We start from the raw sequence: 27,105 nt of genomic DNA, 5'->3' as shown, positions 1-27,105 counted from the left end.
AAATGTTCGTGTCAGAGTCAACAAACTGTCCTCTTCGGCTGGCTGACGAACGCAGTTCCAGGGCCACAGCTACCCAGCACTATTACACTGTGTCCTTTCACAATCTCCACTTTAAGGCCAGAGCAACAGGAAGTGAACTACAGCCTGGCTTGGCCAAGATGTTCCTCAAGGGTTTTACATTCTTGTAAAGATAAAATGGTGCCTCCCTCGTTGCTTCCCTCCATTGTATCTCGTCGTTGTGGAGTGCGATGCAGCTCACAAGTGCCAGTTATATTCTCCCGCTTCACCCAAGCGAACGTTGCTCCTGTAGAAACCAAGAGGCTTCAGGTAACCAGTTCCAGTCTTTACCAGTGACCTCATTGGATGTGGATTACGAGTTAGTTTATTTGCTTCTGACCTCAGGAGTGCTAAGCTTGGTTCCAACGCCTCAAAACAGGCCTTGGCTGTGAGCGGCCTGGCCTGCAGGCTGTAGCTGGTTCCGATTCAGTGAGAGGCTTTTTACCTGGGAATATCTCCTGCTTCTGCTCTCTGAGGTGAGGAATACTCGGCCATAACTGCACTTGTAATCTTTGTAGGGCGGTGCTCCCTGTTACTGTTGAACAGTGGGATCGATGGGATTGATCTGGCAGAAACTGAGGGTTTGCTTTGGTCTCGTGTCTCAACCAGTTGGTGTATTCATCAATCCTTTAATAAAATCTAATTCATCTTGTTTGTCTTTGCAGTCAATGGAGAATCTGTGTGGTGGGATTGCTGTACAAGGTGACGCGACGCAGGTGAAAGATGAGTTCAGTGACTCAGGTAACGCACTTGCTGTGCCATTTTGTCTGCATGGATTGAATAGTGAGCAAACAGCATAAAAGAAGAGGTGAAAGACTGCTGTGGTGTTTAGAGTGAGGGATGACTCAAAATGTGAACAAGGCACTTAGAGGAGGTGAGGGGAAATTTCTTCTCTCAGAGGGTGGTAAGGCTGTGGAGTTCTTTATCACGGCAGCCAGATTGACCACGGGGGATGTTTACAAAGACGGAATGTTTATGTTTACAAAGGCAGGACTGTAAAAAGGCCCCAAAGGATCATTGGGGACCCGAGTCACCCCGACCACAAACTTCCAGCTGCTACCATCTGGGAAACGGTACCGCAGCATAAAAGCCAGGACCAACAGACTCCGGGACAGCTTCTTCCACCAGGCCATCAGACTGTTTAATTCACGCTGATACAATTATATTTCTATGTTATATTGACTGTCCTGTTGTACATACTATTTATTATAAATTACTATAAATTGCACATTGCACATTTAGACGGGAGACGTAACATAAAAATTTCTATTTCTCAGGTAAATGAAGGATGTACGTAATAAAGTGAATTCAATTCATGTTCAAGTTTATTCTCATTGAACCATATACATGCACACCAGCAAACGAAGCAGCGTTCCCCCAGACCAAGGTGCCCAACACAGTGCATGTAACCCACACACAACACAGAAAGTAATATTGCCGCAAATAAATTAACTACTTATTTATTTATTTAGATGAGCTGCATTTGTGACAGTGGTTAAAAAGTAAACAGTATAACGCTACTGGCGCTTCATATGTGATGAGACCTGGGTGGTGGCAGGGTGTTCAGCAGTCTCACGGCCTGGGGGAAGAAACTGTTCCCCATCTTAACCGTCCTTCACCAAATGCTACAGTAATGTTTGGTTCCTTGAACATCAGGGCTACTTTCCCCTTTTAAGAAATGCTCCAGTCTTCTAATTCACTCAGTTAATTGTCAGGGAACCCATTTTCCAACCCTGCCCTTTTATTCTATGGAATACTCCCTTGCCTGGTGCTTGATCATGTTCACGTACACCTCATGATCCTTCATTGATCCACTCTTACCTCATCAATAGACAATAGACAATAGGTGCAGGAGTAGGCCATTCGGCCCTTCGAGCCAGCACCGCCATTCACTGTGATCATGGTTGATCATCCACTATCAGTATCCAGTTCCTGCCTTATCCCCATAACCTTTGATTCCACTATCTTTAAGAGCTCTATCCATCTCTTTCTTGAAAGCATCCAGAGACTTGGCCTCCACAGCCTTCTGGGGTAGAGCATTCCATATATCCATCACTCTCTGGGTGAAAAAGTTTTTCCTCAACTCTGTTCTAAATGGCTTACCCCTTATTCTTAAACTGTGGCCTCTAGTTCTGGACTCACCCATCAGCGGGAACATGCTTCCTGCCTGCAGCATGTCCAATCCCTTAATAATCTTATATGTTTCAATAAGATCCCCTCTCAGCCTTCTAAGTTCCAGAGTATACAAGCCCAGCCGCTCCAATCTTTCGACATATGACAGTCCCGCCATCCTGGGAATTAACCTCGTGAACCTACGCTGCACTCCCTCAATAGCAAGAATGTCCTTCCTCAAATTTGGAGACCAAAACTGAACACAGTACTCCAGGTGTGGTCTCACCAGGGACCTGTACAGCTGCAGAAGGACCTCTTTGCTCTTGTACTCAATTCCCCTTGTTAAGAAGGCCAGCATGCCATTAGCTTTCTTCACAGCCTGCTGTACTTGCATGCTTGCTTTCAGTGACTGATGGACAAGAACACCTAGATCTCGTTGTACTTCCCCTTTTCCTAACTTGACTCCATTTAGATAATAATCTGCCTTCCTGTTCTTACTACCAAAGTGGATAACCTCACACTTATCCACATTAAACTGCATCTGCCATGCATCTGCCCACTCACCCAGCCTGTCCAAGTCACCCTGCATTCTCATAACATCCTCCTCACATTTCACACTGCCACCCAGCTTTGTGTCATCAGCAAATTTGCTAACGTTACTTTTAATTCCCTCATCTAAATCATTAATATATATTGTAAACAGCTGCGGTCCCAGCACTGAACCCTGCGGTACCCCACAGGTCACCGCCTGCCATTCCGAAAGGGACCCATTAATCACTACTCCTTGTTTTCTGTCAGCCAGCCAATTTTCAATCCATGTCAGTACTCTGCCCCCAATACCATGTGCCCTAATTTTGCCCACTAATCTCCTATGTGGGAGTTAACAATTTCCTTCATCAATCTTCACTTGATCAAGTGATTGTTGAACTATCTGTGATTATCGTAGATAACTGTTTCCCTAATTGGCCCATACTTGTTTGGATTTGCTGTATTGCACTTCTTTTGAAAAAAATGGTAGAACATTTTTAATTCTCTAATCCTTGGGCATTATCCCTATCTACTGATGTTTGGACCATTATGGCCATTACTCAGAAAATGCTGGAGGAACACAGCATCTATGGAGGGGCTTTTCATCAGGTCCTGAAGAAGAGTCTTGGCCCGAAACGTTAACTGCTTATTCCCCTCCATAGGTGCTGCCTGACTTGCCGAGTTGCTCAAGGTTTCCAGCATCTCCAGAATCTGTTGTGATTATGGCCAATATGATCCCTTGCCTCCCTTAGTAAACTATGATGCACATGATCTACCCAGATGATAAATCCACTTTAATCTTAGCTAGCCCTTCTCAGAACTCTTCATAGCCCTGATCAAACTTAATCTGAAAGCCCCGTCTTTGATTAAGAGAAGTTTGAATCAGTGCATGAATGGTAGGTGTAAGGAGGGATATGGTCCAAGTGCAGGTTGATGGGAGTAGGCAGTTTAAATGGTTTGGCAAGGGCTCGATGGGCCGAAGGGCCTGTTTCTGTGCTGCAGGTTTCAGTCGCTCAATGACTCTCTAAGTAAGCTGCCCGCAAAACATTGCTGTATATCGCCAACCCCATTGTGGTCAGTATTGTTCATGTACAGTTGATCATAAATTCTAGTGCATTTTGTTATTTTCCTGTAAGTGTCTGGAAGAAAATGAATCTCAAGGTAGTAAATGGCATGTACTGTATGTACTTTGATAGTAAACTTCTTTTGACTTTTGACTTTGATTTTGAAGTAGTTGGTGGAGATCTGAAACACAAGGATTTTATGTCTTTATTCCCTGAAGCCAGAAGCTGAGTATTGCCCAATCAAGCGGAAAAGTAGCCCCAATGGACTACACGTCTACTTACCCCAAGTAGCTGTAACCAAAAGCCTTGTTTCTCATTTTGGATTGCAGGGAGCCCTTCCACGGAAGAGGTGGATATCATCCTACAGCGGTCCGAGGGTGGAGTTGAAGCTGCTTTGCAGTATGCCAAGACCGTCTCCAAATACATGAAGGATCTCATTACCTACCTGGAAAAGAGAATGGCTTTGGGTGAGGGGCTGCCGAGTTTGTTAAATCAGTGTAAATTTTTTCTATGGTAATTCCGAAATCCCTGCTGTTGCTGGGCAGAACCATCGTATAAGTGAGGCCCTCTCTTGGTCGGGGGTTGACCATGGATGTTGCATACTTAAGCAGTCCTGGTGAAGGGTCTCAGCCCAAAACGTCGACTGTTTACTCTTCTTCCATTGATGCCTGGCCTGCTGAGTTCCTCCAGCATTGTGTGTGTATTGCCTGAATTTCCAGCTTCTGCAGATCTCTTTATCTCCTTTGCTGCCTATCACCCCCCTCTGTTGCTTTTCCCCCTTCCCTTTTTTCCTCAGTGCACTAAGCGGTTCCAGTTCTACAGAGCAACACACAGAAAACGCTGGAGGAACTCAGCAGGTCAGGCAGCATCTATAATAATAATGGCTTCGCCGGTCTAAGTAGACAATGAAAGTGCCCGGTTCTCCAGGGCGCAGAGCTGGGCGATGAATATGGAGATCCTGAGCTGCCCAGACATCAAGATCCCCCTCTCGGCCTCGCGGATGAGGCCCAAAGGAATGCGAAGCAGTACATTTGGCATCAGCTTGGCTGCAGGAGCTGCCGGGAGGTGACGTGATACGTCATCCAACCGCCTTAGGGGCCCCACTCCGGATTTGTGTAGGGTTTACTCCTCAGCCTTCTCTTCTCCCGAAGATACCCACAAGGCAGTAGGATCCGTAACCCTGGATAGGGGCCCATACCGGGTACTGTCCGCCGGAGCCAGCTGAGCCCGGGACTCGTGTGAGGCAGGGTTGTCACGCCCTGTAGTAGTGACATATGGAGCCACTACCCACTACGTAGGCAGCATCTATGGAAAGGAATAAACAGTCGATGTTTCGGGCCGAGACTCTTCTTCAGTGCTGGAAAGGAAAGGGGAAAGACGCCAAAATAAAAAGGGTGGGGGAAGAGGAAGGAGGATAGGTAGAAGATGACAGGTGAAGCCAGGTGGGTGGGAAAGGTCAAGGGCCGGAGAAGACAAGTTCCTAGGAAGGATATGTAGTTGTGTTAGCAAGTCTGGGTGAGTACATGGTTGAAGGGCACTCCCATGAGAAATCAGCCACATTAAAGTGGAAGATGTTACAAAAACTGCTGTGTTCTTCCTGTGTTATAACAGTGGTGTCTTTTTAATTCATACAGAGCTGGACTTTGCCAAAGGCCTGATAAAATTGATCCATACTTGTAGGCAGGCTATCACTCATGAGGTAAGGAATCACAGTAATTAGCGTACTGGCAAGTAAGCAGAGTTGTGTGGATATTTATTGCTGAATCTAAAACCTGATTTAAAATTCAATCAGCACGAACTATCATGGTCAAACAGCAGTTGAGAATGATGACAAGTAGTTGATTATCCAGTTCACTACGTGTATGTACCTAACACTTTATTGTAAATTCTGTTGTTGCTTTTCCCTGGTGCTACCTCAATGCACAGGTGTGAAGAAATGGTCTGTATGGCTGACATGCAAGAGAAGTCAATTTGGTAAATTGGTTTATTATTGTCACTGTGCCTTGGTACATTCATTTGTTCATCATGTTTTATGTTGTATGACGTGGGCCATCATGGTCTTTCCGTGACCATGATTGTCCTTGGCAAATTTTTGTACAGAAGTGGTTTCCCATTGCCTTCTGGGCAGTGTCTTTACAAGACAGATGACCCCAACCATTATCAACACTCCTCAGAGACTGTCTGCCTGTTATCGGTGGTCGCATCACCAGGACTTGTGATGTGCACCAGCTGCTCGTATGACCATCCACCACCTGCTCCCATGGCTTCACATGACCCTGATCGAGGTGCTAAGCAGTCACTACACCTTGCCCAAGGGCGACCTGCAGACTAGCGGAGGGAAGGAGCGCCTTACACCTTCTCTAGTAGAGACGTATCTCCACCCCGCCACCCAACTTGAACCTTTTTAATATGTATCCTAAGTACAAACCTTTGTAAATAAATATCTGAGAAGAATAAATATATAAGAATATCCAATCCTGAAGAAGAGTCTTGGCCCAGAATGTTGACTTTCCAAAGATGCTGCCTGACCTGTTGAGGTCCTCCAGCATTTTGTGTGCGTTATTAGAAACAACCCTCAGCTTTTGTGATTCTGTTTCCGATCAGTTGAGCCTAAAACAAATCTCAGATTTGAATATAAGCCCCAGAGAGCAGAATTTGAGTCAGAATCAGGTTTAATATCACTGGAATCTGTCGTGAAAGTTGTCGTTTTGTGGCAGCAGTACAGAGCAGTACATAATAAAAAAAATCTATAAATTACAATAAGAAATAAATATATATACACACACACACACAAAGGAGCAACACCATCAAATTGACGTCTATCCCAGGTGGACGAGGACGTACCTCAGGCCGAGCCCGAGGCCGACTCCGGGAACTATCTGGGCTGTGCTGCCCTCTGTGGCACGGGGGGTTCAGGACTCAGGCCCAGGTGGTGGGTGACAGTCCAGTAGGGGTCTTGGGCTGGACTCCTCATTAGACACAACACACCTTGATGATGATGATGATATATATATATATAAAATATATAAATTAAATAAATAGTGCAAAAGGAGAGCAAAGAAAGAAATACATAGTGAGATGGTGTGCATGGGTTCAGTGTCCATTCAGAAATCCCATGGTGGTGGGAAGAAGCTGCTCCTAAAGTACCGAATGTGTGTCCTGTAGCTCTTCCTTCGTGGTAGTAATAAAAGGAGGGAATGTTCTGGATGATGGGGGGGGGGGGGTTCCTTAATGATGGATGCTGCCTTTTTGAGGCATCGTCTTTTAAAGGTGTCCTCAATGCTGGCCTGCTGAGATCCTCCAGCAAAACGTGTTACTAAGAACAATCCTCAGGTGCTGGAGGATATCTTTAAGAGGTGACGCCTGGCGCAGGTGGTGTCAGAGTTGTCAAACCAGCTACAGAAGGACAACGTAGCATTTTCATACATGACGGCATTGTGACTAACCCGTTGTGTCTCTTTAAATAACTCCTCTTTGCTTTACTTGTGTCTCTGTAGTATCACGTGCCCTTCCTGTCTATCTATTCGCTGGCACTGGAGCAGGACCTGGAGTACGGACAGAGCGTGATGCAAGGCGCCAACATCCTTCAGAATCAAACCTTTCTCCAGGTAAAACAGAACTGCACCCTGTGAATCTGTAATGGAACAGAGAATGCTCTGTATGAGGAATTTATGTTGAAGTTGTATAAGACATTGCGGATGCCTAATTTGGAGCATTGTGTGCAGTTTTGGTCACCCGCCTACAGGAAAGATGTAATTAAAGTTGAAAATTTACAAGTTGGGTCTGGAGGACATGAGTTATAAAGAAAGATTGAATGGGTTAGGACTTTGTTTCTTAGAACATAGAGTACCGGGAGGAGATTTGACAGAGATATACAAAATTATGAAGGGTATAGATAGGGTAAATGCAAGCAGGCTTCTTCCACTGAGGTTGGGTGGGTCTACAACCAGAGGTTATGGGTGAAGGGTGAAAGGTGAAAAGTTTGAAGGGAGCATGAGGGGAAGCTTCTTCACCCAGAGGGTGGAACGAGCTGCCAGCACAAGTGGTGCATGTGGGCTCAATTTCAACGTTTCAGCGAAGTTTAGATAGGTACATGGTTGGTAGGGGTATGGTGGGGTTATGGCCCCGGTGCAGGTCAATGGGTGTAGGTAGCTAAAATGGTTCAGCAAGGACTAGATGGGTTGAGGTGCATGTTTCTGTGCTGTACTTTTCTACGGCTATGAGAATGTTGGGAAATCTCAGCAGGCCAACGGCATCTGTGGAAAGAGAAGCAGAATATGGTTCAGAATATGGCCTTTAATCAGAAGTAAGAAAGAAGATGAATGATTGAAGAAAGAAACAAGATTATCTGAACAGGAGAGAAAGTGAGGGAGGGTAATCAAAGTTCAAAGTAAATTTGTTATAAAAGTATATGTATGTCACCATATACAACTGTGAGATTCATTTTCCTGCGGGCACTCTCAACAAATCTATGGAATAGTAACTACTGTATAACAGGATCAATGAAAGATCAACTAGAGTGCAGAAGACAACAAACTCTGCAAATGCAAATATAAATAAATAGCAATAAATAATGGCAGCATGATATAATGAGATAAAGAGTCATTGAAAGTGAGTTCTTTAGTTGTAGGAACATTTCAACGAAGTGACAAGTAAGTGTAGTTATCCCCTTTTGTTCAGGAGCCTGATGGTTGAGGGGTAGTAACTGTTCTTGAACTTGGTGGTGTGAGTCCTAAGGGTCTTGTACCTTCCAGAGATTCACCATCCTTAGGCAAAAGAGATTACCCCTCATCTCCATTGTAAAAGGACACCATTCTATTCTGAGGCTGTGTCCTCTGGTCTTAGACTCTCCCACCATATATATGCCACCCTGAGATTCATTTTCTTGCGGGCACACTCAGCGAATCCAAGAACCGGAAAAGAATCAGTGAAAGACCGCACCCAACAGGATGGACAAGCAACCAATGTGCAAAGAATAACGATCTGTACAAGTACAAGAGAAAAATAAATAACTAAATAAACAATAAATAATGAGAACATGAGATGAAAATTTTTGTAGCACTGTCTGCTACTGTAAAACAATAAATTTTCCATCATATGTCAGTGATAAAAAATATGATTCTGATTGTCATCCTAATGTTGAATTAATGAATAATAATTGATAATTCTGAATAGTCATGAGCACCACCTCACAAACTTGCTGGCTTTTTCCACTACTTGTATTTTTGTATATTCCTTATTGTAACTTGTTTATTTGCTCTGTATGTATTAGCAACCCCTCATGCCGCAAAACAACACATTTCACGGTGTCAATAATAAGAAGCCTGATTCTGATTCTAATTAGTGTTCAGAGGGAAGTTGTAGGACTATTTGCACTTTTAAAAATACTGCTACATTAATTCTCCTGATCATAAAATTAACCTGTAGAACATATTAATACAATGGCATTTCATTGACTTTAAATAGAGTTTTTCAAAGCAGATTTCAGTCCAGATATACTTTAGGGCTTTGCTAGATTTACACTTCTCACACCCAATTTACAGGTAGCACTTTTGGCAGTCAAGATAGTTCATTAGTTTCACAATGAGAAAATGTGAGAGACAGTTTACAATGAGTCAGCCACCTAATATGTGTTAAAGGCTGCTTTGTTTAAATGTACATTGCACCTTTATTTTATGAGTCTATAGTGATACCCTTGGGTGTCCTTGCCAGCATTTGTGAGGCTGTGGGATAATTCATTGCACCAACATTCCAGGAGGAAGTTGGTGAGTGAAGAACAGACCGTGGAGAGGAGAGGGGTGAAACAGTGGAGGAAAGCAGTCAAGGATGAAAGAAGGTGTTGGAGAATGTTGGGGAGTTGTGGAAGAGGAATAGGGAAGTGGGAAGAAAAAGAGGGAGCAGGAATAGGAATGAGAAAAAGGAAGAAGATTAGTGATGGGGAAGAGGAATGGGGAGAGTGAATATGATCGGGGAGTGGAAGAGGATCTGGAAGTGGGAAGAAGAACGGGATGTGAGAAGAGGAATGGTGAAGGAGACAAGAAAAGGGGGACGTGGGAAGAGAAACAAGGAAAAGGAAGAGAGAAACAGGAGGAGGAAGGGGAAGAATTTAAGTGTCTTCTTCATCTATACCACAGCTTGCAACATTTCATGGGCAGAAGATTAATCTTTACATCTGATAAATACAAAATATAGAATCAGAATCAAGTTTAACTTCTGATTTATGTTGTGAAATTTGTTGTTTTGTGGTAGCAGTATGAAGGTTCAAAGGGTCAAAGGCTATTTTATCAAAGTATATACACAGAATACAACTCTGAGGTTTGTCTTCTCCAGCTAGCCGTGAAATACAGAAAAACTATGAGAGTCTTTGAAAGAAAAGACATCAACTCCACCCCCCCTGCCTGAAAAAGAAAAAGAAACCAAACTGGCAAACCCCAAAGCCAGTTGCACAAAACTATCAGATTGCCCACCAGAAAATGGCAACTAAAACATCAAACCCCAAACCCCTTCGTTTTTACACAAAAAACTAACAGATTGCCTACATGGAAAATCACCAAAAAGAACATCAGACCCCAAATCCCCAACCCCTCCCTCATCTTAACAGTAACATATCACCCACCCGCAAATTGGCAACAAGAAAGAAAACACACAAAACTGAAGGAGGCCATATATATACTACAGTCCACGCCAGTAATTACATGTGCCTTGGAACTTCGAAAACATCCTCCGTCAGCATCGAGGAGAGTGACAGCTCGAACTCAATCCTTCTGCGTGGAGTGACTGTTGACCTGTGGCCTCCTGACCTCTGGCCCAATGCGGCCTCCCATGTACCGTAGCCACTGACCCAGCCTCCCATGGAGAGCGACCAGCAACCCGGCCTCTCCTGCATTTGCCTCAGTGTTTCCATCTTCCTTGAGGCTGCAATCGGTGAGAAACGGACTTGATCATGGACCCACAACCTGTCTCTGGTCTTCTGCTCGAGATAGCTCGTGCTTGTGGTCCTCTCCTGGAATTTGCTTGAGGACAGCAGAGCATTAGATCACTCGACTGAACTCCAAACTGTAAATCACAGGCTCCAACAGTTTCCGAAACACAATTAAGAAAAAGTGAAATAATTGACTATCTGGAAGATGTCACCTGAGGAATCGTTGTTCACTGGTGCCATCTTGACCGGTGTCATGTATTGCAATATACACGATACAAAACTGTCAAAATGTCAAATGGTAGTGCAAAAAAAGTAGTGAGCTAGTGTTTGTGGGTTCAATGTCCATTCAGAAATCTGATGACAGAGAGGAAGAAGCTGTCCTTGAATTGAGTGGGTGCCTTCAGGCTTCTGTACCTCCTACCTGATGGTAATAATGAGAAGCGGGCATGTCCTGGGTGATGCAATCGTTAATGATGTGAGACTTCAGTGACTTAAATGGAACACAGGAAAGCAAATTTCAATACTGTTTCATTTCTGAGTCATGTATTTACTGCAGGCAGCCTAGAAGCAGGTTCACATTTCTCGCACCCAGCCACTAACCCTTTGCAGTTGCGATAACCCATCAGTTTCACAATGAGGAAACACCTGATGACAAACGGCTTACCGTGAGCCAGCCACCTTGATGTTCTCAACAACATCCAACAGCATAAAGCAAGCTTTCTCTCCATCCCTTCTCACTTTTCTGCTGATCCACCTGGCTCCCATCACCCTATCACTTCCCCCTGCCCCACTCTCTGCCACCCTCTCCATCTGCCCATCAACCACACGATCCTCCCAACTGGTGTCCTCCCGTTATTCCCTGTGCTGACTTCCCCTCCAATCAGATTCCTTGCCCTTCAGCCCTTTGTCACTTCCACCTATCACCTCTCAGCTTCTAGCTCTATTCCTGCTCTCTCCCCACCCCTCATCTTCCTATCACCCTCCTCACCTGGATCCACCTATCAACCGCCAGCTCTTGCTCCACCCCTTCCCTCCACCAATTTCAATCTTAAAAGTCTCTCCCTATCCCTCGATCTCATGGTTTTATAAACTTTATCAGATGTACCCTCAGTTCTGATGCTCCAGAGAAAACAAGTTTGGCCAATCTCTTTTAGTTTACACCCTCTAAACTGATACCAACCCTCCACAGCTTATGAAAACCTGAGGAATGCAAAACCTATGTGTACAAACGAGTGTTTGGGTGTGGGTGGGGTGGATTTCCCGGCTGCTGTGGGGCTGCAGATATCTTCTGCCAGGTGGGAATCTTGGGCCCAGCACATTTGCAATTACAAAGAAATCACGACAGTTCCCCTACTTCACTAGGAGTTTGCAGATATTCTGCATGACGTTTAAAACCAACATCTGTCAATGTGTGGTGGAGAGTATATTGATGCTGCATCACAGCCTGGTATGGAAACATCAATGCCCTTGAATGGAAGATCCTACAAAAAGTAGTGGATACAGCCCAGTCCATCACGGGTAAAACCCTCCACACCATTGAGCACATCTACATGAAACATTGTCACAGGAAAGCAGCCTCCATCGTCAGGGACCCCCACCACTCAGGCCATGCTGTGTTCTCGCTGTTGCCATCAGGAAGGGCTGTCTACAAGAAGGGCCAGAGCCGTCTCTATTCCCTGAGGAGACTGAGGTCCTTTAACATCTGCTGGACGTGGTGGCCAGTGCGATCATGTTTGCTGTTGTGTGCTGGGGCAGCAGGCTGAGGGTAGCAGACACCAACAGAATCAGCAAACTCATTCGTAAGGCCAGTGATGTTGTGGGGATGGAACTGGACTCTCTGACGGTGGTGTCTGAAAAGAGGATGCTGTCCAAGTTGCATGCCGTCTTGGACAGTGTCTCCCATCCACTACATAATGTACTGGGTGGGCACAGGAGTACATTCAGCCAGAGACTCATTCCACCGAGATGCAACACAGAGCGTCATAGGAAGTCATTCCTGCCTGTGGCCATCAAACTTTACAACTCCTCCCTTGGAGGGTCAGACACCCTGAGCCAATAGGCTGGTCCTGGACTTATTTCATAATTTCCTGGCATAATTTACATATTACTATTTAACTATTTATGGTTTTATTACTATTTAATTATTTATGGTGCAACTGTAACAAAAACCAATTTCCCCTGGGATCAATAAAGTATGATTATGACTATGTACAGGATTCTCAGGACTCACACCACCAGACTCAGGAACACTTATTATTCCTCAACCATCAGGCTCTTGAACCAAAGTGGATAACTTCACTCGCCCCATCATTGAAATGTTCCTATAACCTATGGACTCACTTTCAAGAACTCTTCATCTCATGTTCTTGATAGTTATTGCTTATTTATTTATTATTATTATTTCTTTCTGTTTGTATTCGCACAGTTTGTTATCTTTTGCACACCGGTTGAACCCCAAGTTGGTGCAGTTTTTCATTGCTTCTGTTATGGTATTATTCTATAGAGTATGCCCACAAGAAAACGAACCTCAGGGTTGTACTTTGATAAATTTACTTTGAATGTTATTGCTATAATCACCACTTAACTAACATTTTGAATATAGTCAGGTATATTTACAAAATTCCATATTGACAATGGTAGCACATCCCGACATCCCTTTAGAGTCAGTTCCAAGAAGGTGAAGACTACAAACTCCAGACGCCCAAAATATACATCTTTTGTTATAGTGTTGGAACGGTGGCCCCATGAATATTCTACCAACCAGAGGGTGAAGAGTCAGAGCAGTTCTGTCCTGAACTGTGCCTTGGATGGCAGCGCTGCACCTTAACAACGTGCTAATAGCTGAAACTTCCACCTTTTGTCTTTCCCTGTGTAGTATCAGTGGGACAGATTCCCCTCCGAATGTCCCACACCCAATGGTTGGTTTCACTGCCCATGAAGTATCAGTTTGAAGTTAAATTGTTTACGGGTTTTAATACCCGAAGACAGGTTCTCATTTTAGTTAATCCATTATTACCTTACCTACAATTTCATAACTCCAGAGGCAACCTGTACGTGTGTGAGAGCTGTTCGCGCTGAACATGTGTGCTGGTTTTATCTTTACACAGCCGTTAGCTGGAAGAAGATTGGATCATGAAAAGCGCAGAAAAGAGATTAAAGAGCAGTGGCACCGGGCACAGAGGAAGCTGGTACGACAATCTACCTTGTACATAACATGGCGTGTAACTTGAGCACCATGGTAGTGTAGCAGTTAGTGCGACGCTGTTATAGCTCAGAGCGTTTCAGATTCCACCCACTGTCCAAAGGTCATTGTAAAATTGTCCTGTGTTCAGGTTAGGGTTAAATCAATGGGTTGCTGGATTATTGGACTGGAAGGGTCTGTTCTATGTTCTATTTCTAAATTTAAAAAAATAACTGAACCTAATCTAAAATTAACCTCAATTATTGTCAATATCCTAAACTACAAACTAAATGTAAAGTTCATAATTAATTTGTTTGCTTGTGGGAGTTCCAGACCCTTCATTTATGGAATTAGGATTCAGACGCTACCCAGCAAAAGGATTTGATGTTTGTGGTGATTTGATTCATCAACCTTGTTAATTTCTGAAGTCTTCGATTTTCCCGGAGAACCTGGGTTCATGGAATGTGCAAACTCCATGCAGGCAGCTTGCTTCTACAATAATGGCTCAGAAATCTAGAATTCTACACCTCCATATTAAGGTTAAAAATATCTAATGGGTCTGTTTGCATAGGCTTATGTTTCATACAAGAGATTCTGCAGACATTGGAAATTCAGAGTAACATTCACAAGATGCTGGAGGAACTCAGCAGGCCAGAACCCATGAAGGATCTCAGTGCAGAATGTTGTCTTTTTATTCCTCTCCATAGTTGCTCAAGGTTTCCAGCACCCACAGAATCTCTTGTGTCGCAGTATTGAAAGAAACATCTTAGCACATCTGGTGAAATCGCAGAGTTCCATCTGACCTTTGAGGCCTGGACCAACGATATCTGCACTGTCCCATATGTGCTTGGGTTTTCTCCCACAGTCCAAAGGTGTACACATTAGTAGATCATTGTAAATTGTCCTGTGACTAGGCTGGGGTTAGATTAGCTGGGCTGTGCAACTCAGTAGGCGGGAGTGTCTGTTCCACACTGTATATCTAAAATATTAAAAAATCACCTGGCCTTTCCCTTTCAGCAAGAAGCGGAGGCCAACCTTAAGAAGGCAAAGCAGGCATACATGCAGCGTTCCGAGGAGCACGAAAAGGCCAAGATCCTGACGGTGAAAGCCGAGGAGGACCAGCACAGCACAAGTAGCAGTAACACCAGCAAGACTCTGGACAAGAAGAGGAAGACGGAGGAGGATGCTCGCAACAAGGTACGTCCCGGAGAATGGATAGGAACCTTCTCCTGTTGAATGCAGGGGGCACAGTGACATAGACACGTACGCCTTTGGCTCACCATGTCTACACCAACCCCTCCCTTCCTACCAGTCAACTACAACTTACTGCCTACCACTCAGCTACTCCAACCCCTCACTTCCTACGACTCTTTGGCCAATTGCTCCTTGATTACATTTTGACTCACCATGTCTACACAACTATACCAACTCCTTGCTTCCTACCACTCAACTACAATTTACGTTAGACTTTGATGCTATCAACTGGCACATCTTTGGCCTGTGGGAGGGAACTGGAGAACCTGGGTTCATGGAATATGCAAACTCTACATAGGACGCTTGCTTCTACGATAATGGTTTATAATCTAGAATTCTACATCTACCCAATAAGTTTAAAAATTTCATTGGGTCTACTTACATATCTTATCTCTGATCTTTCAGATCCTCTTTTGCCACACACTCCTCTGCAGCAGCTCTAAACTTCTGCAGAGGTTACTGGTAGTTACACTCAGTGGCCACTTTATTAGGTACAGCTGCACACCTGGTCATTAATGCAAATATCTAATCAGCCAATCATGTGGCAGCAACTCAATGCATAAAAGCATGTAGACATGGTCAAGAGGTTCAGTTGTTGTTCAGACCAAACATCAGAATGGGGAAGAAATGCCCGCTTCACTGCCGCTGCTACTGTGTGGTCTGGAATCTCCAGAGGAGAAGGCCCCGAATCCTTGTTTTGGCGGCCGGGGAGAGGTCGAAGGCGCTCGGCAGAGGATGGTGCTCGGGAGGCTGTATCGGAGGGGCTAGTCGGAGGCTCGAAGTTTTCAGATGGACGGACTCAGTGTCGGCTGTGGTCAGGTGCTTCCAAGGCATCGGCAGTTGTCAGTGCCTGGAGGTTTATGGCAGGGAGTTTCTCCCTTTTGCCACCTGCTGTCGGGGACTCAGGAGTCGATTGGGACCTTGAGACTTTTTTTTACCGTGCCCATGGTCTGCTCTTCATCAAATTATGGTATTGCTTTGCACTGCTGTAACTATATGTTATAATTATGTGGTTCTGTCAGTGTTAGTCTTTGGTTTGTCCTGTTTTTCTGTGATATCACTCTGGAGGAACATTGTATCATTTCTTAATGCATGCATGCATTTCTAAATGACAATAAATGAGGACTGAGTGTTCTCGTAATCTAAATGTGATCTAAGTGACTTTGACCATGGAATGATTGCTGGTGCCAGATGTTGATCTCCTGGGATTTTCGTGCACAACACTCTCCAGAGTTAACAGAGAATGGTGCAAGAAACAAAAAGTATCCAGTGAGCAGCAGGACATGGGAGAAAATGACTTGAAAATGAGAGAGCTCAGAGGAGAATGGCCGGGCTGGTTCAAGCTGACAGAAAGGCGACAGTAACTCTAATAATCATGCATTACAACAGTGGTGTGCAGGAGAGCGTCTCTGAAATCACAACGTATCAAACCTTGAAATGGATGGGCTACGGCAGTGGTAGACCACAAACATACACTAACTGGCCACTTTATTAGGTTCACAAGATGCCTGATAAAATGGCTACAGAGTGTATTTGGCATCTGCCAAGTGATACTTAAAACATTCCATAGTACTTTGTGAGTTCCGTTTGCACAATGGCCTTGCTGTTAGTTTTGAAGGTAAACGTAGCAACCATGTGATTTGGAGCACGATCTCGTTTGCAGATGAGTTGGTGGTAAAGAAAGCAATTGCAATGCTAGCATTCATTTCAAGAGGACTAGAATATCAAAGCAAGGATATAATTCTGCGGCTGTATAAGGTGTTAGTTAGACCACACTTGGAGTATTGTGAGCAGTTTTGGTCCCCTTATCTAAGGAAGGATGTGCTGGCATTGGAGAGGTTCCAGCGGAAACCCACAAGAATAATCCCAGGATTACCATGTGAGGGTTGCCATATGAGGAGCATTTGGCTCTGGGCTTGTATTCGATGGAGCTCAGAAGAATGAGTGGGGATCTTATTGAAACCTATCAAATATTGAAAGGCCTAGATAGACTGGATGTGGAGAGGTTGTTTCCTATAGTGGGAGAATCTAGGACCAGAGGGCGCAGCTTCAGGATATAAGAATTCCTTTAGAACAGAGATGAGGGGAAATTTCTGTTGCCAGAGGGTGCTGAATCTGTGGAATTCATTGCCACAGTCGGCTATGAAGGCCAAGTCATTGGGCATAGTTAAAAAATGTTGATGGCATAATCATGTTCCTATATCTTATGGTCTCATTTATTCACAATGTTAGCTCAACACATGAGACACAAAATGTACAGCCCCATAACTGTTTTTTTAAAAAATCATTCTTAATGGTTTTACTTGTCAAGTTACAAAGAGAGCTATCTGAACCGAAGGTCGCCAGTGTTAAGTGCTGTACAGCAATTTGATAGGCTTCAGGTGCTCTGAATATTGACAGTTCACAGGCAGTGAAATCATTCAGACCACAAACCGGATCAGAACTGTTATCTCACTGAACAGAAAGCAGTCAACTGTAAACATACAATTGTGATGAATACCATGTGTTCATCAGTCTTATAGTTATGCTTGGGTACTATTGGGAACTGGGTGTCTACCTCTGTCTATGGAATGACAGCTTCCAACTCACTGTATACCGTCATGTTCTGCCTAGTGCCGAAAGTGCAAGCTTCTGATTACATACTGGGATGTTGGCAGGTTTGGAGGACCTGAGTTATATGAAAAGATTGAATAGGTGAGAACTTTGTTCTTTAGAACGTGGAAGTCTGAGAGGAGTAGACTTGACAGATGTGCACAAAATTATGAGGGGTATGTAGCTCGGGTAAATGCAAGCAAGCTGTTTCCTCTGCGTTCAGGTGTGACTACAACTGGAGGTCGTGGGTTAAGGGTGAAAGGTGAAAAGTTTAAGGGGAACAAAAGGGGAAATTTCTTCACTCAGAGGGTCATGAGAGGGTGGCATGTGCTGCCAGCACAAGTGGTGCATGCAAGCCCGATTTCAACGTTTAAGAAAAGTTTGGCTAGGTACATGGACGGTAGGGGGATGGAGGGCTATCTCCTGATGCAGGCCGATGGGAGTAGGCAGTTTAAATGGTTTGGCATGGACTAGATGGGCTGAATGTCCTGTCTCAGTGCTGTACTTTTTTATGATTCTATGACTCTTTATTAAAGTGGAGGCTGATAGGTTCTTAATTAGTCAGGGCATCAAAAGTTATGGGGGAAAGGCAGGAGAATGGGGTTGAGAGGGATAATAAATCAGTCATAACAGAATGGCAGAGCAGACTCTATGGGCCAAGTGGCCTTATTCTGCTCCTATATTTTATGTCCTTGTTAATGTTGTAGTACTACTTTGACACCAAGTCCTGTAACAATAGTTATTATGTACAGTGGCCGTCTCACTTTCATATGATTTAACAGAGGACTTACGGTGACAATTTACCAGGAGCCAAGAGTCCTGGGTCACTGACCCAGAGAAATGAGTCTGAATCAGAATCAGGTTTAATATCACTGGCATCTGTCATGAAATTTGTCGTTTTGTGGCAGCATAACATTGCAATACCTAAAAAAGCTATTAATTACAATATGAAATCTAGTACTGCGCAGAAGTCTTCAGCGCGTGTAAAAGACTCTGTAAGGCGAAGATGCTTCCAAAAATAATGAAGTGAAAAGTTTCTAGATATCAAAACAATTTCTATAAAGAGCAGTTAACAGAAAACAACTAAATCAAATCAATAATTTGCCTTTAAAACAGCATCAATGTTCTTGGGTACACTGTTGTGCAATTTTATAGGAAAATTGGCCGGTAAGTTGTTCCAAGTATCTTGGAGAACTTGCCATAGTTCTTCTGCAATCTTTAGCTGTCTTGCTTGCTTCTGTCTCTCCAGGTAATCCCAGACAGCCTTGATGATGTTAAGAATAGGGCTCTGTAGAGGCCATACCGTCTCTATGTACATATATATTTCTTTCTCTCTCTCTTTCTCTGTCTGTCTCTATCTCTCTCTCTTTCCCTCTCTCTTCCATCTCTCTCTCTCTCTCTCTCTATATATATATATATATATGGGACTTGCATTGATGTTGTTCCATTGGTTTTGTTGCTTGTGTTCTGCCGAACAGGGTGGGCATGCTGTGTTGAGGTGGGAATGTGTGGTGTCACTGGCAGGTCGCTCCCAGCACATCCTTGGGTTGTGTTGGTGATGAACACAAATGATGCTCTTCACTGTATCTTTCGATGTATATTTGATGAACAAATCTGAATCTGAATCCTCTCCTTGCTGGCATTTACTCTCCTCAAGGATCAAGGATGACTTTTATTTGCCATATACATTTACAATGTACTAGGAATTTGCCTTGGTGTGTTGGCATTATGTGCAACAGAAAACAACATACAAAATTACAAAGAATGGAGATTTATTAGAGGCTAAAGTACAGATATGGAATAAAATGTGTGTAAATACATAAATACCAGCATGTATTTACAATGTAAACAGCATTATAAAAAATGCTTTAATGTATTTACTTTGCATTGATGGGGATAAAAGATAGAGGGGGGGTGGGGGGAGGGCTAACTAGAATGGTTGATCAGATTAACTGCCTGGGTGAAGAAACTTTTAGGATGATGTGAGTTTTTTTTGTTTTAATAACCCTCCAGTAGGGAACTTTAGGAAACGGCAGATTGTAGGGTGGGTAGTGTCCACAATGATTTTCCTGCCTGTTTCTTTGTCCCGAACACATACAAGTCCTGCAGTGATGGTGGACTGCAGCCGATGACCTTTACGTTTAGCTCCTGTTGTTCCTTGTCTAACTGCAGGCGTTTGCTCCCCACAGGCCGATGAAGCAGAAGCAACTTATAGAACGTGCATTGCGGACGCCAAGACGCAGAAACAAGAGCTGGAAGATGTGAAAGTGAACGTACTGCGGCAGATCCAGGAAGTCATTCGACAGAGTGACCAGACGCTGAAGTCGGTGTGTGTCCCGCCATCCCCCTGCAGATTTAGTATCAGTGTTTCCGCTTGGTTGGAAGGAGAAAATATCAATCAAATTAAAATTAAATTTAACATCAAAATACGTAACGACCCACATATACTACCCTGAGATTCATTTTCTTGCAGGTATTTACAGGAAAATAAAGAAATACAATAGAATTTATGCAAAATTATTGCAAGCATAGCATGGTGGTATAGCGGCTATCACAACGGTTTACAGAACCAGCGACTCGAGTTCAATTCCCGACGCTATCTATGTGGAGTTTGTATGTTCTCCCTGTGACCGCGTGGGTTTCCTCCTGGGACTCTGGTTTCCTCCCACAGTCCAAAGACATACCAATTGGTAGGTTAATTGGCCATTGTAAATTGTCCTGTGATTAGGCTGGTGTTAAATCAGGGGATTGCTGGGCAGCGCGGCTCAAAGGGCTGGAAGGGCCTATTCCGCGCTGTATCTCAAAAAATAAATAAATCGATAAATAGATAAAGACTGACAAACAACCAATATGCAAAAGAAGACCCACTCGTGCAAATAGTTGAAAAAAATTATACTGAGAACATGAGCTGTAGAGCTCTTGAAAGTGAATCTATAGGTTGAGGTGAGTGAAGTTATTCTCCCTGGTTTTGGTTCTGATAGTTATAGGGTAATAACTGTTCTTGAACCTGGTGGTGTGGGGCCTATAGCTTCTGTACCTTCTTCCCGCTGTAGCAGTGAGATGAGAGCATGGCCTGGGAATCCCTGATGATGGATGCTGCTTTCATGTGGCAGCTCTCCTTGTAAGTGTGCTCAGTGATGGGGAGCACATTTCCTGTGGTGGACTGGGCCGTACCCTCTACTTTTGATGTAGACCGTAGATCAGGCAGTCACAGGAAGGGAGCATGCTGGTCAGAGTTCGCCCTGGGGGTTAAAGTGTACGCCTGCCTGTGTGACAGCACAACAGCGGCACTTCCCACTCCATCTGCCTCTGCTGTCCTGTCCTGTCCTTGTCTAATCTGCTCGCTGCCACCTTGTGTACCTCGGCCTCACAGTCACCAGCCACTTAGTGATGCTTCTGCAGAGTGAGTGAAGTCAAATGTAAACAGACAGGGAATGCGTGTGATACCATTGTCAGAATTATCACTGGCGCGTGGGTATTGACCACACAGTAGGAGGCCAGTAGAGCAGGGTGTGAAAAGCATCAAAACCAGATAGGATTTATGTTTATAAATGAAGACATTAAACACTGCAATATGGTAAGGATCCCGACTGAATTTTTTAAATACAGAAGCAGTTCTTTCAGCTTATACTGTACGTATGCCAGCTCCAGTAAGCAATCCTAACAATTAAAGTTAAAGATTAAAGTCTATCACGAGCCTTGTGGCCCATCAGGCTGGTACTTATGCCGGTTTCTGTGGCGTGAAGCGACTGAGAGTATGAGACTCCTCCCACCCCTGGATAGGACGCCAGTCTATCGTGAGATTAACCCCCAGCATTTTTGCCAGTACCCATTCTCAGACGGGTGGACTAATGTGTGGTTAAGTGCCTTGCTGCCTCGGCTGGGGCTCGAACCCACGACCTTCAGATTGCTAGTCCAACGCTCTAACCACTTGGCCACGCGCCACACAACCCTAACAATCCTATTCCTTTACTCTTTCTCCACCCCCATTCCGTATCACAGCGAAAGTGGTGGATACAACCCAGTCCATCACAGACACGGCCCTCCTCACCACTGAGCACATTTACGTGGAGCGCTGCCACAAGAAAACAGCATCCAGGACCCCCTCCATCCAGACCAAGCTCTCCTACAACCGTCAGGCCCCTTAACCAGTGTGGATAACCTCACTCACCACAACACCGAACTGATTCCACAACCTATAGACTCACTTTCAAGGAATCTTCCGCTCATGTTCTCAGTGTTACTTATTGCCACATCATTACGTGCCGTGTTGTACGACGTAGTGTGGGCATGTTGGCCAAGTGGTTAAGGCGTTCGACTAGCGATCTGAAGGTCGTGAGTTCAAGCCCCAGCGCGTTGTGTCCTTGAGCAAGGCACTTAATCATACAGTGCTCTGCGACGTCACTGGTGCCAAGCTGTATGGGTGCTAATGCCCTTCCCTTGGACAACATCGGTGTCGTGGAGAGGGGAGACTTGCAGCATGGGCAACTGCTGGTCTTCCATACAGCCTTGCCCAGGCCTGCGCGCTGGAGAGTGAAGACTTTCCAGGCGCAGATCCATGGTCTCGCAAGACGAACAGATGTACGGCGTAGGTGGTCGTGGTCTTCCCATGACCATGGTGACCCCAGCCATTATCAATACACTTCAGAGATTGCCTGCCCAGCGTCAGTGGTTGCATAACTAGGACTTGTGATATGCACCAGCGACCATCCACCACCTGCTCCCACGGTTTCACGTGATCCTGATCGGGGGGGTGGGGGGACTAAGCAGGTGCTACACTTTGCCCAAGGGTGACCTGCAGGCTAGCGGAGGGAAGGAGTGCCTTACACCTCCTTTGGTAGAGACATATCTCCACCCCGCCATCCAAATTGCCTTCTTTTGCATGTTAATTGATTGTCAGTCTTTTCTTATGTATAGTTGTTCGTTAATTCTATTGTATTTCTTCATTTTCCTGTAAATGCTTGCAAAAATCAGACTCCGAATCAGGTTTATCAGCAATGACATATGTTGTGAAATTTGCTGTTTTGCAGCAGCGGTACAGCGCAATACATAAAATATACTAAAGTTACAATAAGAAATTTGCATTAAAAATTAAATAAGTAGTGCATAAATAGAGGAAAAGTAGTGAGATCGTGTTCATGGGTTCATTGTCCATTCTGAAATCTAATGGCAGAGGGGCAGAAGCTGTAACTATAACTTAGAGTGTGTGACTGCAGGACGCTGTACCTTCTCACTGATGGTAGAGATGATAGGAGATGTAGAGATGATAGGAGATGAATTTCAGGGTATTATTCAAAGTTTGTGTGCAGTATTCATCCCTGAGATTAGTTTTCCTGCAGCCACAAAACAAAGAAACACCATGGAACCCGTTTGAAGAAAACATCAAACACCCAATATACAAAAAAAGAACAAAAACGAGTGAAAGTTTCAGAATATAAAACATCCAACCATAGTCACTGTAAATAGTCTTGAAATATGCAGTTTAGTTCAGTTCAGTTTGGCACTGTATCATTCATTGAATGGAGACCGCAGAGCCAGTCTGCCCTGATCAAAATTGCGCAAAATAGCAATCAAAAAAGGAGTAACCGGAAATTGAGAATACATACTATATAACATGAACTGCAGAGTCCTAAAAACGAGTACAATCCACAAACAGCGCTGATCAAACCTTGTCCAAGACTCAAGACCCCTGCACCTCCCTCTGCAGCAAGCGAGAGGGAGACTGGTCAAACATAGGTAGATGGCGCTGAACACCCGCTCACCTTCTGCTCTCGTCCTCGTTGATTTCAATCTCGCTCGACACCTTAATCGACGAGTTGGTAGAGATTTGGAACCGATTGTGGGTCTGGCATTAGGCCACACATTCCATTCCCAGTCTCGCTCTCAGCCCTGCCGAATTCCCTCGGAGACAGCAACAGCGACAGATCGCTCAGTCGGCCCAAAATTACCTGACTGAAATGTAAATGACAGGCTCCAATCACACACAGATCAGTAGCAGAGGTATATTTAAAATAAATAGTTTCATGGACTATCTTCAGGACTTGGCCAATAGTCGCATTGGTCACTGGTGCTATCTTGCCAAAATCTGGTAACTTTGATAATAAATTTACTTTGACTTTGGCTTTGATAGCCTTGCAGTTTATATTTCTTCAAGTGTCTAACCAGTCCCCTTTTGAAACCCCCGAATGACTGTGTTTCCCCTGGGATTTTCAGATTCTACCTCCTTGGTAAAAATGGGATTGTCATTATCTGTTCATGCTATTTTCCAGTGCTTCAAGACGAAATCCAAATTCTGCCCACTTTGTACTGACCTCTCTGTTGGAATTTTCAGGCCACCATCTCCTACTACCAGATGATGCACATGCAGACGGCCCCTCTGCCAGTGCACTTTCAGACCCTGTGTGAGAGCAGCAAACTCTATGACCCCGGCCAGCAGTACGCATCCTACGTCAAGGACCTGCAGATGGAGACTGAGACTGAAACACATTATGATTTTGAGTCCTATTTATCACAGATGACCTGGTATGTACCTGTTTGTTTATTTATCCATTCATTGGGATTCAGTGCGGAGTCGGCCCCTCCAGCGCTTTGAGCCGTGCCACTCAGCAATTCCCCAATTTAACACTAGCCTAATCACAGGACAATTTGCAGTGACTAATTTGCCTACCAACTGGTAGGTCTTTTGGACTGAGGGAGGAACCCGGAGCACGCAGAGGAAACGCATGCGGTCACAGGGAGAACGTACAAGATCCTTACAGGCAGCGGGGGGAATTGAACCCAGGTCACCCGTACTGTAAAGCGTTGTGCTAACCACTACACTACCGTGCTACTCCAAAGACCTCGCAGTGCGTTTCTTTTGACTCTGCCACTTGCAGGAGAGGGACTTACGAAAAGCCATAAGTGTAGAAGACTATAAGACAGAGAAGAATCAGGCCATTCAGCCCATCATCTGTGCTCTTCCATTTGATCATGGCTGATTTATTATCCCTTTCAACCTCATTCTGCCTTCTTCTCTGACTTGTTCCTTTTACTCGTTCTCAGACGTGGTCAGTGCTGGTCGTACCTACAACAAAACTCTTGCTAATTTGGCAAGTCTGGGTCTTTGATATTCTGGTCTATCAAATATACTTCAAGGCACTTTTACCTGGAACACGGAACATGGAGCACTACAGTGTGGTACAGGCCATTCGGCCCACAATGCTGTACTAGCCTTTTAACCCACTCTGAGATCAATCGAATCCTTCCCTTCCACACAGCCCTCCGTTTTCTATCATCCATGTACCTCTCTGAGAGTTTCTTAAATACAGTGGATTCCAGTTAATTGGGACACACCAGGGTTAGTACATTTTGGCCCAATTCAGCAGTAGCCCCAATTAGCCGGTTTCATAGCAATTGTTATAAAGGTATAACATAGACTAACTACCATTCAACTTAGTAGCAAATTATGTATTTAAATGAAATGCAGAACAAATTAGAACACTCTCAATGCTACTACAGTACTATAAAATTGTGCAACACACACAAATTGCGGGGGAACTCAGCAGGCCCGGCAACACCTATGGAAAAGGGTAAACAGTCGACGTTTCGGGCCGAGACCCTTCATCAGGACTGGAGAGAAAAGATGAAAAGTCAGAGTCAGAAGGCGGGGGGAGGAGAGGAAGAAATACAAGGTAGTAGGTGATAGGTGAAATAGGGTGTGGGGGGGTGAAGTAAAGAGCTGGGAAGTTGATTGGTGAAAGAGAGACAGGGCTGGAGAAGGGGGAATCTGATAGGAGAGGACAGAAGACCAGGGAAGAAAGGGAAGGGGGAGGAGCACCAGAGGGAGGCGATGGGCAGGTAAGGAGAGAAGGTGAGAGAGGGAAATGGGAATGGGGAATGGTGAAGGAGATGGGGATGGTGGGGCATTACTGGGAGCTTGGGAAATCGGTGCTCATGCCATCAGGTTAGAGGCTACCCAGATGGAATATAAAGTGTTGTTCTTCCAGCCTGAGTGTGACCTCATCGTGACAGTAGGAGAGGCCGTGGGCTGATATGTCAGAATGGGAATGGGAAGTAGAATTAAAATTGGTGACTACTGGGAGATCGCACTTTTTCAGGATTGGTAAATTCAGGAAAAGCTCAGTAATTGTTAAACAGAAGCCTTATTTAACAATGGGCTGAGTGAAGTAAAAGCATTTCAGGATGTATATTGTATACATTTCACTGACATTACATGTACCTTTGAACCTTTGGAGTTTATTAATCATAGGTGCTAGTTAACTCAGAACCGTCTCTGTTTTATGTTTCTTCATTCAATGACACCCTGAATCTTGGAGAGGTGCTTCTCTTCTCAGTGTTTTGTTTTAGGGGAGAGTAACAGCAACTTGAAATGAAATGGACAGTGAGTATCACCTTCTGCTACTTTGTGAGTTTAGAACCCAAGGTAGCTTTGGATTGGGAAAGGCCTTCAGATTCAGCAACCCATCTTCTAGTCACAGATCAAGTCTGAACACAGGACACTACAGCATGGGCCCATGATGTTGTACTGACGTTTTAACCCTTCCTTCCCACATAGCCCCCCATTTTCCTATCATCCAAGTACCTATTTAAGAGTTTCCATAAGACTATAAAAACAGAATTAGGCCATTTGGCCCATCGAGTCTTCTCCTATCGAGCCCCAATCTCCTTCCTTGCTGCTACATCTCTTCAGGCCCTGACCAATGAAGAATATATCAACCTCTGCCTTAAATATACATAAAGACTTGGCCTCCACAGCTGCCCATGGCAAAGAATTCCACAGATTCATTCGGGTAAAGATACGCATTCTAAAAGGACGTCCCTCTATTCTGATGTTGTGTCCTCTAGTCTCAGATACTCCCACCATAAGCAACATCCTTTCCACATCCACTCTATCAAGACCTTTCACCACTGGATAGGTTTCAATTGGATCACCCTTCACTCTTCTAAATTCCAGTCAATACAGGCCCAGAGCCATCAGACACTCTTCAGATGACAAGCCACTCAATCCTGGAATCATTTTGAGAATCTCCTTTGAACCCTGTCCAGCTTCAGCACATCCTTTCTAAAATAAGGGGCCCAAAACTGCTCACAATACTCCAAGTGATGCCTCACTAGTGCTTTATAAAGTCTCAACATTACAACCTTGCTTTATATTCCAGTCCTCTTTAAATGAGTGTTCTCATTGCTCTTGTCTTCCTCACCACAGACTCAACCTGCAAATTAACCGTCAGGGAATCCTGCACAATGACTCCCAAGTCCCTTTGTACCTCAGATTTTTGTAGTCTCTCTCCATGTAGAAAATAGTCAACACTTTAATTTCTTCTACCAAAGTGCATGACCATACACTTCCCGGCACTGTATTCCATCTGCCATTTCCTTGCCAATTCTCCTAAACT

At 44.4% G+C, this 27,105-nt stretch overlaps 1 protein-coding gene across 4 annotated transcripts in view; it reads left to right on the top strand.

Annotated features, from left to right (window-relative positions):
• LOC134337411 (rho GTPase-activating protein 45-like) overlaps nt 1-27,105 on the top strand; it is a 197,917-nt gene that overhangs the window by 135,783 nt on the left and 35,029 nt on the right. For all 4 annotated transcript variants that reach the window (XM_063032386.1, XM_063032385.1, XM_063032383.1 and 1 more), the window contains exons 6-13: nt 723-798; nt 4,091-4,228; nt 5,396-5,460; nt 7,259-7,369; nt 13,791-13,871; nt 14,882-15,061; nt 19,900-20,037; nt 24,042-24,232. In XM_063032386.1, coding sequence (XP_062888456.1) covers nt 723-798; nt 4,091-4,228; nt 5,396-5,460; nt 7,259-7,369; nt 13,791-13,871; nt 14,882-15,061; nt 19,900-20,037; nt 24,042-24,232 — 980 coding nt within the window. The remainder of the gene's footprint in view (nt 1-722; nt 799-4,090; nt 4,229-5,395; nt 5,461-7,258; nt 7,370-13,790; nt 13,872-14,881; nt 15,062-19,899; nt 20,038-24,041; nt 24,233-27,105) is intronic.

The sequence above is a fragment of the Mobula hypostoma genome, chromosome 24 (assembly GCF_963921235.1).
Source record: "Mobula hypostoma chromosome 24, sMobHyp1.1, whole genome shotgun sequence".
NCBI classification, from domain to species: Eukaryota; Metazoa; Chordata; class Chondrichthyes; order Myliobatiformes; family Myliobatidae; genus Mobula; species Mobula hypostoma.
The sequence above is the reverse complement of the archived record's forward strand: the minus strand, read 5'-3'. Positions and strand labels throughout refer to the sequence as shown.